The sequence below is a fragment of the Leptinotarsa decemlineata genome, unplaced genomic scaffold (genome assembly GCF_025532065.1).
Source record: "Leptinotarsa decemlineata unplaced genomic scaffold, Ldec_3_MD MMD2_tig00002974_RagTag_RagTag, whole genome shotgun sequence".
Lineage (NCBI taxonomy): Eukaryota > Metazoa > Arthropoda > Insecta > Coleoptera > Chrysomelidae > Leptinotarsa > Leptinotarsa decemlineata.
Window position 1 is genome coordinate 5,493,059 of NW_027412578.1, and position 12,311 is coordinate 5,505,369.

General features: G+C 39.4%; 1 protein-coding gene and 1 long non-coding RNA gene across 12 annotated transcripts in view; both read left to right on the forward strand.

Moving 5' to 3' along the window:
- The window catches only part of unc-13, a 477,247-nt gene that overhangs the window by 427,431 nt on the left and 37,505 nt on the right, over positions 1-12,311 (forward strand). For all 11 annotated transcript variants that reach the window (XM_074177326.1, XM_074177324.1, XM_074177325.1 and 8 more), the window contains 3 exons: positions 204-425; positions 481-936; positions 3,230-3,587. In XM_074177326.1, the coding sequence (XP_074033427.1) occupies positions 204-425; positions 481-936; positions 3,230-3,587 (1,036 nt within the window). The remainder of the gene's footprint in view (positions 1-203; positions 426-480; positions 937-3,229; positions 3,588-12,311) is intronic.
- Positions 4,064-8,718, forward strand: LOC141483080 (uncharacterized). Its single transcript, XR_012465894.1, has 2 exons — positions 4,064-5,644; positions 5,703-8,718. It is a non-coding gene; the product is annotated as an uncharacterized lncRNA (long non-coding RNA).

The following is a 12,311-nucleotide window of genomic DNA, read 5'->3' on the forward strand; positions in this document are numbered from 1 at the left end:
GTTTTCTGATAGGTGTTAGTCCATGAACCTACTGCGTAAGTAAGGGAAGACTGGGCTGAACGAATTGTTCTTTTAGATAATCTGATTACATAACCTGGAAGGTTTGAAACTATTCTAGAGTAAATTTAAAATTTTGGATCAGACTCAGCAAAATTTTTGTTTCCTCTGATGGAAAGATCGATCATGTACCTCTTCTGTTACAGTTTCAGAAGAGCAGCGAACACGCTCTGTTCTCGAATTCTGTCGTTGACGTTTTCACGCAGCTGACGCAATGTTTCGATGTAGTTTCTAAACTAGAATGCCCTGATCCTGAAATATGGAAACGTTACATGAAAAGGTTCGCAAAAACCATTGTCAAAGTCCTCATAGCTTATGCAGACATAGTCAAAAAAGAATTCCCCGAACATCTCAAGGAAGAAAGGATAGTAAGTTTTGCCACCCTGCTTGTTTCAATTCATCACCCAATCATTACTTTCACAGGCATGTATTTTGATGAATAACATTCAGCAACTGAGGGTTCAGCTAGAGAAAATGTTCGAGTCTATGGGAGGCGATAAGCTGGAAGAAGATGCTGCGAATATTCTAAAAGAACTTCAACAGACACTGAATGGAAGCCTTGACGAACTGGCCCAACATTTCGCCTGCAGTTTAGAAAATCGGATAACAGTCAGCGTGAAAGAACTCGCGGATCTTCTGCTAGCAATCAAGGGAGGTGGCCAGCCTGGTCAACTCAATCAACCTGCTCAGAGGAATGCCGTAGCAGTAGAAGCGGATGAAGTTCTCAGGCCGTTAATGGATTTATTGGATGGTTCTTTATCATTATACGCGCAATCATGCGAGAAAACTGTATTGAAGAGACTGCTGAAGGAACTGTGGAAGATAGTGATGAGGATACTCGAAAAAACCGTTGTTCTTCCTCCTATGACTGATAAGACGGTAAGCAAACAATGACATTAATTTTTTTAAATGATAATATGATGATTATTGAAACGCACAGAAGTTTCAAAATTCGTTGAGAGTTCCAATTTTCATTTTTTGAATCCATAAAAAGCAATCTCCCAAATTTCTCTTCTTACTGTTTTGATAATGAAAATAATCAAATTCCTAGCATGCGGATTGCGTATAACATTATTGTTCTCGCAATAATCAGTAATGCCAAATCTTTAAAATGAGGAAATTAAATTTCAAATTTACGAAAAAATTATGAAAGTATGAAAAACTCTCAAGAGAAATAAAAACAAATATTAATGAAAACATTTCTTGAAGAGTTTTAGTGATAATTGTAGTGTGAAAAATATCCAGAAATACGATTCGAATGGCCAAACAATAATCGTTGGGAAATTCATAGAACGTTAATTGAAATAAGCTCATATCATTGATTTGAAACTTAACGAATTCAAGTAAACAAAAAATGTATCATTGCCCTGATTCTGTATACTGAATTTACCCTCTGTTGGTGGAGTGAAAAACGTCAAGAAATATCAGCCTAAATTTCGATTGAAACTTTATTGAATTTCAGTTCATTGATTCGTAACAATCAAATCAAATAACAAATATCACATTTTTTGCAAGTTACCGGTTCTCTCCTGTCTTCGCTCTTTTTCTCCTTACGAAAAAGTGAATTGAAAATCTGAAACCTGGCCACTAAAAACCACGCAGTATATGTTATATTTATTGTCTATTATATAAAACACTCTCATGTTTTTATTTTAATGTATTGAATATATATCCATAGTGATATTCAAAGGAAAGCCGTTATCGTATGCCACTTCGCCCGAGAAATAATGATCGATCACTAACTACTGTTAGAATGTATACAGTGCATTTTTTTAATGTCCCACCCCTTTTTTTCGAACGGGTCAACTCACCAACCCCCACGTATTCCGGGAAGTACATACCCAATATCCAGAAAAAATTAACGTTTGGGCAGAAATATAGGGAAACCATATTGTTGGACCTCTATTTATTGATCAAAATTAAACAGGGGAACTGTATTTGAATATGCTGGAGACTACTGTTGCCCTCTCATCACTGAAATCGTCGCAGCGAATCCTAATGAATGCTATATTCTATATTGTATTCATCACCACCACATCACTTTGAACGAGGGAAAAACTATTTGGATACTACTTTTCCCGGTCGTTGGATTGGTCGTCGAGGTCCTACAGAATGGACAGCCCGATCGCCAGATCTGATACCTTTGGACTTTTTTCTATGGGGCTATTTGAAGCAAAAGGTCTTCAAAACTGAATCCGCTTCAATATTGGATATACGGCAGAGAATAATAAATATTTGTAGAGATACTGAGTTCGAAGATGTTCGACGTGAAATATCAGATACGCTGTTCATATGTCAAGAAGTTCAAGGCAACCATTTCGAGCATCTTCTGAACTGACCTCAAGCTTATTACCTCATATTATGTAGTTGAATGTCAATGTATTCAGGCAAATATTGAAAATTCCGCCATGGTTGTAAAGCATTCGTCAGGAGCTTCAAGACTCCCCGTTTCCATTTATTTTTGTCCCAGATGGCGCCCAGTCGCCATCTTGAAAGTTTCATCTGTCAATTTCACTCAAAAATAAAGTATTCATGTGTTAATTTCATTATCCTTAATTTCAATTTTTTGAGTTCACCCGTGCAAAAAAAAAAGGGGGGGACAGTAAAGAAATGCACATTGTTTTGTTAGGGTTGTTATTGAATTCTTTTGGATTTTCCCTAAACAGATGATTAAGAGGCATTGAAAATGCCAATATGATTGGTTGAAACATTAATACTTATTCACTATAAACACAGGTTCTACAAAGTCTTTATTAAGTACACAGTGTTCTTAAAACTACCTTCTAGTAAATTCCTGCAAAAACAATTATTGATACACTTTATTGAATGATTTTCATTGCAGAGGGTTTTACAAAAACAGTGTTTCGCTTGAGAAAGCTATTGTATAGCGAAACACGTGTAGTGGTTTTTGTAAAACCCTTTATAGTGAAAATTATACAATAAAGTGTATTAATTAGTTTTAATATGGATTTTCATCAAGTATCGGCCAGTTCTATTAAAAAATTCCTGCAACTTTATTCAGCCCAAGCTCAAGTTGAATCAGTAGTTAATCAGTGATAGGGAGTTGAAAAATGTCCGGACTATCAATAATTCCCCTGATTCAGTACCTGATCGGCAGCAATAAAAATATTCAACTTCAGAAATCAGTTTCACAATCCACTGTTCGTTTCAGATGATGTTCAAAAGTTTAACGGACAACGCCAAAAACCTGGCAGCGAATACTAAAATAGAAGATATGTCCAAACTATTCAAGAACCACATGACCGGCAAACAGGACGTGAAAAACGCTTTGAGCGGGGTCATGGATATTTCCAAGGAGGTGGAAAAGAACCTTTCTCCTAAGCAGTGCGCCGTACTGGACGTAGCGTTGGACACCATCAAGCAGTATTTCCATGCCGGGGGAAATGGACTAAAGAAAGCCTTCCTTGACAAGAGTCCCGAGCTCCAGAGTTTGCGTTACGCCTTATCACTCTACACACAAACTACGGACACGCTCATCAAAACTTTTGTCACTACGCAAATAAATGAAGGTGAGTGATTTTTTTCCATCGTAGAATTTGTTGTTGTCGACATCAATATCACAGGTCCCACACAAATTTCAAGAAGAGTTTCTAAAGAGGTCAGGCTTCAAAGGCACAATACGTACATCTAGAATCAATATTCAACATTACCGCTTCTCTTTTATTCCGGTAGGACTTCAGTGCATGTGTTCTGAAGAAAGTCGTGATCAGATTTTTTACCTAAGATAATGACACCACATTTTTTTTTTCACTAGACAAATTTAGCAGTCAAGTCATTCATCTGGTCGCTCAGACACTGAGCCTATCAAGTGTCTGAACTACTCAATAATCTACCATTCCAGTTGTTTGATGATCTACCACTCCAGTAGTATGATAATGATTGGATGTTCACAATAAGTGAAGAATGAGACTTCTGTAAATTTTGGTCCACACGAAATGACTAGAGTTTAAGTAGAAAAACCTTCTTTCACCGACCACAAGTAACATGCTCTGTTTGAATTGTAGTACGACCAAATATTATGAGTAGGGGATTTGAGCCGGTTCTAAGCCTCCCCCCACCACTATGACGTATTAATTGCTTTTTTATTGGTTGTTGTTTGGTGAAGTTAATGTGATGTGACCTTGAAGGGTGTGGTGTATGGATCGTTCAGAAATTTTTTCCCGGTTCTAATCCTCCCCCCACCAATATGACGTGTTATTTGCTTTTTTTTGTTGTGCAGTGAAGTCAAGGCGTTGTGACCTTGAAGTGTCTGGTGCATGGATCGTTCAGATTTTTTTTTTCATATGAGATTTTGTGTGTGTATGTGTGTGTGTGTTAGAGAATGCACGGTACAGGGTTTCATCATGTGCTTGTTTGTCTATGTACAAACATACGTCTGCATACTTCGAAGATCCTCCAAGTAATGAATGCTCCATCGGTGTGAGGGCACCAAGTTAGTAGTGGAGTGACGTCACAGCAATAACCGTTCAACGGCTAGAGAGCGACATGTTCACTCCACGACGTGTGGCAGAGTAATGCGTATTCATCGGTCTGCTCTCACCTCCCTCGATGTAGTGAAGGATGTGACGTAACGCCCCAGACTCGCCATCAATGGTGACACGCAGGCGGGCGAGGACTGTGCTAACGTCTGTCTTCTCCGAGAGCGCAACGACAATTGCTTGTTCGGCTATCGCTCTCGAAGCAGTGAATGATGTGACGTAACGCATCACCCTACCCTCGCTATTGATGGTGACACGCAGGCGGGCGAGGACTGTGCAAACGTCTGCCCTCTCCGAGAGCACAACGATCACTGCTTGCTCGTGCCGGCAACTGTTATCGCATCAAATTGGGAGATGGGCTTGGCTGTGACGTCAGGCATCTCTAGCGGATGCATCGATGTGTCCTTACCTACCCTCACTCTCTACGGTGACGCGCAGGCGACGTGGATTATGGTATTTAAGAAGCGGGCGAGTGTTGGTTATGTCAGTTTCCATCGAGTGAGTTAGTGAGAACATATCATAGAAAATGTATTCTTGTGAATGTGGTAAATCTTTTACCCGTAGTGACAACCTTCGTCGTCATCAGCTCCAGAGTTGCCAAGGAGGGCCATCAGTGAAACGAGTGAGATTAGATGACGCTGCAGCACCTATGTACACATGTAATTGTTGTAATGTGATGATTCCATTGACTCAAGTGAATTCTCACAATAGAACTCTACAACATAAGAATAATACATGTGTTCAATTCAGTGATGGTGTTCAAATTATAAAGAGCGCCTTCAAACGTCGGATTGCGACATACAGGGTGCAGAGTTCCATTGTTTCCACCGATTACATGTTATTCTTTAATGAAATCAGGCAGAAAGTTATAGAATTATTGGAATCGGCCATCAGGGTTCACAAAATCATCAAAGTGAATATGGAAGTATTTGGGAGTTATATTCTACAAACACAAGACCTGAAGGAAACGAAATCATTTAATTCACAGAATAGAACAGTTGATCAATCTACTGATTTGAATTCCTTATTTGATGGATTTCGAAATGGGATTATCGCTCAAACTACAGAATTCCAGGAACGTGATTCAGGTAAACATTTCTACCAAGTTTTAATTGGATGGATTAGTAATATTGTTCTGTATTTAAGGTTGGACTTGTGAAAAAATCATGTTTCTGGAGTTGAACATTAATAAATACAGCCCGCTCAGTGGATGTTCATATGTGAAGCTGCCTGAATGTATTGAGCGTAGGAAGGCCGTGGTTAATGTCCGTAATGAAGATCAGCATTGTTTTGCATGGGCTATCACTTCAGCACTACATCCTGCAATCGATAGAACATCAGAAATTTCATCGTATCCACATTTCAGTACAGTCATAGATGTAACAGGTATGAATTTTCCGGTAAAGTTGAAAGATATTGTGAAATTTGAAGACAAGAATGATATTTCAGTTAATGTGTACGGTTTAGAAAGTAAATTCGAGAAGGGTAAAATAATGTATGAAATAATTGGACCATTACGTTACTCTCAGAGAAGACTTAGAAGACATGTCAATTTGTTACTTATCACAGATGATTTCGGTAATAATCATTATTGTTGGATCAAAGATCTTTCAAGATTAGTTTCAAGCCAATTATCGGCTCATGAACATAAGAAATATTTTTGTGATGGCTGTTTATTATATTTTTCTAATGAACAATTACTATTACGTCATAAGATAAATGATTGTAATCACTTGAGTACTACAACACCATCAACCAATTTCAAAGTCAATAAATATGGGAAAACGGTACCTGAAAATATACTAACTTTTGAAAACTTTGAAAAACAAATGAAGGTACCATTTGTAGTGTATGCAGATTTTGAATCAGTACTGAAGCCGATTCAAACCACTAAACCAAATCCTGAATACTCGTATTCGATCAAGACATTCAAACATGAGCCTTATTCATTTGCTTATTTGATTAAATGTTCATACAATGATGATTTATCAAAATTTGTTTCGTATAGGGGTGTGGATGCAGCCCAAAAATTCGTTAGCAAAATCGAAGATGATTTGAAAAATATTTATGAAAATCATCTCAGGTTTCCTATTCCTATGGATGTACAAACTCCTGAGGAAGAGGAACAGTTTGCTTCTGCCACAAATTGTGGCATTTGTTCCAAACAATTTATTGATGGCGAAGTCAAAGTGAGGGATCATTGTCACCTCACAGGAAAAAAAAGGTCCCCTGCTGCTCATTCATCTTGTAATTTGAATTTTAAATTGCCAAATTTCATTCCTATAATTTTTCACAATCTCAGTGGATATGATTGTCATTTATTCATAAAGGAATTGTATAAAAACAAAGATAAAGTGGATGTCATCCCACAAACTAATGAAAAATATATATCTTTCACAAAACATCTCTTTACACACTCCTATACGGATAAAGATGGTAGGGTGAAGAAGAATTATTTGAAAATGAGATTCATTGATAGTTTCAGATTCATGCCTAGTTCTTTGGAGAATTTAGGTGCAAATTTAACATCTGATCAGTGTATCGAGATGCGCAAACATTTCCCACAAATTGAAAATTTCAATTTGATGAGAAAGAAAGGTGTATTTCCCTATAGTTTTGTTGATGACATCGAAAAACTGAATCATCCAAGACTTCCAACCAAAAATCAATTTTATGATAAACTCAATTGTGAACATATATCAGATAATGATTATGGGAGAGCACAACTTGTTTGGAATTTATTCGAATGTCAGGATTTGGGTGAATACTCTGATTTATATTTAAAGTCAGATGTGTTACTATTATGTGACATTTTTGAAAACTTTAGAAATATATCTGTTGATAAATATAAATTGGATCCGGCACAATACTTCACTGCACCCGGATTATCGTGGGATGCCATGTTGAAATATACTAATATTGAATTGGAATTACTAACTGATATTGATATGGTTCACTTCTTTCAAAAAGGTATTCGTGGTGGAATAAGTCAATGTAGTGAAAGGAAACATAAAGCAAACAATACATTTTTACCGGATTATAATCCAAATGAACCATCTTCATTCATTTCATATTTGGATGCAACAAATCTATATGGTCACAGCATGTCGCAACCATTACCAACAGGTGAATTTTCATGGTTAGCACCTCATGAAATTCTCAATCTTGATATAATGAATGTGGATATCGATAGTCCTTATGGATATGTATTGGAAGTGGATATACATTATCCCCAAGAACTTCATGATAAACATTCCGATTTACCATTCTTAGTTGAACGTTTGATACCTCCATATGCAAAATCGAAAGTTCCCAAATTAATTCCAAATTTAAACGACAAAAGAAAATATATTGTTCACTATAGAAACTTACAGCAAGCTGTCAATCATGGTTTGATAGTGATGAACACACATAGAGTATTGAGGTTTAAGCAATCATGTTGGATGAAGCCTTATATAGATTTGAATACTGAAATGCGTAATAGGTCTAATAACAAATCTGAAAAAGATTTCTACAAACTAATGAATAATGCAGTCTATGGAAAAACAATGGAAAACGTAGACAATAGAATTGATGTTAGACTCATTACACATTGGGAAAATATAAAAAGAACTATAGGTGCTAGTTGTCTCATATCTCGACCAAATTTTAAAAAATGATCTATTTTCACAGAAAATTTTGTTGCCATTCAATTGGCTAGAGTAAAAGTTCATTATGATAAACCACTATATTTAGGATTTTCCATTCTAGAATTATCTAAAACAGTTATGTATGATTTTTTCTATGGATGTATCAAACAACAGTTTGGAGAAGATGCGTCCTTACTCTACACTGATACCGACTCCCTTATTCTCAAAATAAATACAGACAATTTCTATGAATTTATCAAAAATAATATAAATAAGTTCGATACATCTAATTATAAAATAGGAAACCAATTCAATATTCCAGTGACAAAGTCAGTTCTGGGTAATTTCAAAGATGAATTCCCAAATGATCCAATAATCAGCTTTTACGGTACAGGTGCTAAAGCGTATTACGTGAAATCTGTTGATGGTGAACTGAAGAAGGCCAAAGGTGTGAAACGATCTGTTATAAAGAATGAATTGACATGTGAAGACTATGAAAAAATCATTGAAGAGGGAGGTATGATATTCAGGAAGATGAACTCGTTCAGAAGCGTATTGCATGATATTTACACTGAATTGAAAAATAAAGTCGCTTTATCGTATCATGACGACAAGAGATTCATCATTCCGAATACCACTCGAACTCTTCCATGGGGTCATAGCGATATAGAATTTTATCGAAATGATCCTAATGATAACATTCGTTGGGTGTCTGAAATCGTTCATTCTTTTTCTCAAGAGAGCGCCTTAGACCAACTAATCAATTTGTTGACTGTAGAGATGAATAATTGAATTATAATTCGAAGTATTATTGCTTATTCCTTCAAACCGGAACATTCTTATTTGTGATTATTTGTGATTATTGTATTATGTATTGTATATGTATCACTTTTACCAAGTTACTTAGATGAATAAAAAATGATAAAAATATTATTTGTTTCATTTCTATTTTCCTAACCAATTACTGTATATAGCATAATGTAAATGAAAGAAATATCAGTTTGAAAAGAATCATCGTAGAGTGCACAATGTCTAAAACAATCGATAAGTTTGGTAGAAAAAGAAAATTGGGTGGTAATGTCATTCGAGGTCCTCCCGGGATTGGTTTTAAATTAACAAAAGATGGTCATTATGACATGCAAAGAAAAATATTGAAAAATATAAGCGAACCAATTGACAAGAGTGATTGTGTAACTGTATCATATCTTGAGGGGGAAATTAACGGAACAAAGGAGGTTATACTTCTAGCCCTACAAGCTGCAATACAATCCACAATAGGTAATATTGCTCGCGATGCCCGTCAAGCATTTGACGATAAAATTGCAGAGGCTCGGATAACTTTCACTCGTAAATTTGACAAACTTACAAATGATGTGGACATAAAAATGTCTGACATAACAGCGTCTACAAATAAAAAATTTGATGCTATGTCAAACATAACAGGGACTACAATGAAAAAGTATGATGTACTAGAAGAGAGAGTTGAAGTTTTGGAGAAAAGCCATAAAGTCAGGCCATCAGGTGGACTGGGATATCCAGGACTGGACATTGATCCAAATGTTAGAATAATAGAACCAAAACCAAAACCAACAGATGACGTATTAATTGAACCAACATGGTGAATTTACTCCCGCGTTAGGTTAGATTAGATTAATACATACTGTAGGTTAGGGTCATAGGTGTTAGGTTAGGTTAGGTTTCACGGCGCGCGAAGCGCGCGGGTGGGGGTGGGGGGCGGCGGGGCCGCGCGTAGCGCGGCCCCGCCGCCCCCCACCCCCCCCCCCCCCCCCCCCCCCCACCCCCCCCACCCCCACCCCCACCCCCACCCCCACCCCCACCCCCACCCCCACCCCCACCCCCACCCCCACCCCCACCCCACCCCACCCCCACCCCCACCCCCACCCCACCCCCACCCCCACCCCCACCCCACCCCCACCCACCCCCCACCCCCACCCCCACCCCACCCCCACCCCCACCCCCACCCCCACCCCCCCCCCACCCCCACCCCCACCCCCACCCCCACCCCCACCCCCACCCCCACCCCCACCCCCACCCCCCCCCCCACCCCACCCCACCCCACCCCCACCCCCCCTCCTCCCCCGGGGTGGTGGGTGGGGGGCCACCGCGCCGGCGCGCGAAGCGCGCCGGCGCGGTGGCCCCATTACGCTCGCGCCGGCGCGCAAAGCGCGCCGGCGCGAGCGTAGCGAATTGGGGCGTAAGCCGCGCGGAGCGCGGCCCGCTTTCTTCCCACCATTGCTCACCCCGCCCACTTCCTACCATTTCTCGCCCCACCATATTCCAACCATTGCGCATGCACGCCCCCACCTCATTCCCTCCACTCCCAATGATGTTGATACCCCGAGGAGCACGTTCTTCTACATTCAGTACGACAACTCCAGTCATCCAGAGCAGTCCAGCCATACTCAACCAGAAGCAGTGTACTATACGACGAGGAGCTAAGTTTGAGTAAGTTAACAATGTACTTTAATTTTTTACATCTACTAACTTTGTATTATTTTACATTTTCAGAATGGCATCCAACACTCAGGAATTAAATAACGCTGTGGCATCCATCATGCCTATGACAGAGCAGGAGAAGGCATCCACTTCGCGAGTTAGGTGCAGATCCACCAGCCCTGACTTATTCGAGGAGGAGGAGGAAGTCAGGCCTGTAAAGAAGGTTTGCCAACGACCTGCAGCGAAGGTTGGTCCTATTTCTAAGTACCGAGCTACTTGCAATAGGACTAATCCTTATGCAGGTAGTTGGTCGACCGCTCCAAACAGCTTAAGGCCCTCCACACCACCCGCAGCAGTAGTGGAACAACCTAGGGCGCCTTCTCCGGAGGAGCCACCAGTTGTATTGTCCCCATCGGAGGAGGCTCCCATCGTATTCACTCCGTCGGTGGTGCCGCTTTCGCCGATGCTGGCAACACCGGTGACGAATCCTGAAGTGTTAGTGCCACAAGTGCGACAGCCTATCGGAGAGGTTAGTGAAATGTTGGACAGTTTTCTACAGAGATGTAAGGAAGCAGAACATGCTTCTCGAGCTAGTGAGGCCGCGTTGGTTAAAAGGAAGCGCGAAATGGCTGAAATTGTTAACCGACGGAGGGAAGCAGAAAAAGTAATAGCCGAACTAGATCGGAAGTATGCATCTCTGGAGAAAAAGTGTGAAGCAGATACCTCTTCGATAGAGACTTATAAAAAGTTAGTGACTTTTATAAAAACTTTCCCATAGATTAAGTGTAAGTGTAGTAAGATTAGTTTTAGGTTAGTTAGGAATATTTAATTAAGATAGTTTTAAGTTTATGTTTGTAATTTTAGGAAATAAAAATAAAATAAAGAAAAAAGAAGTGAAATTAAGGGTGTACATTGTTTTGGTTTGGTACACATTGAACAATGCGATGGTTGGAGCATTTTTCTTCACTTCGTCTCATTATTATTTCCTTTTTTTATTTCAATTACAAGTTCTTCTATGCAAATACCTCACATCAATTTTTGTGTTCTCTAATCTATTGTAAATAATCTCTTGGGAAGAAAATATGTTTCATAATGAAATCAATAAGTATATTTCATATAATTCATATAGTATTTTCAATTTTCTCTTTCATGGAATATAGCTCATGTCATTTTTGAAATTCATTCCCACTTAATCCCCTCTCCTCCCCACTCCTCCCCCACTCCCTTTCAAAAGTATAAAAGTAGGAATTATCTGTTGGAATATTCAGTTGATCAGCCACCTTCAACATGGAACCTGATTCAACTACTGAGCCGTACAGTGACCCAGCGCATCAACATCCTTACTGGGCTTCTATCCATGAAGGTTTCGTTACCTCCACGACGGCACCTCACTCGATGAATTATGATGACATAATTTATGATGATCGGATACAAGTGCTTCACGTTACTGGAACCGATCAAGCGGACCTGTCTGATGGGGATTATCCAGATCCCTATGATTGGCGGAATGATTACGAATGGGATACACAGTCCGGAAACACAGACGACGACGACAGCGATGACGATGATGACGGTGACGCTGACAATGAGTCCGATGATAGTCCTCCACCATCCCCTATCCTGATTGATGAAGTCCTGAATTCAGACGATGATATGTAATCGTTTCCTC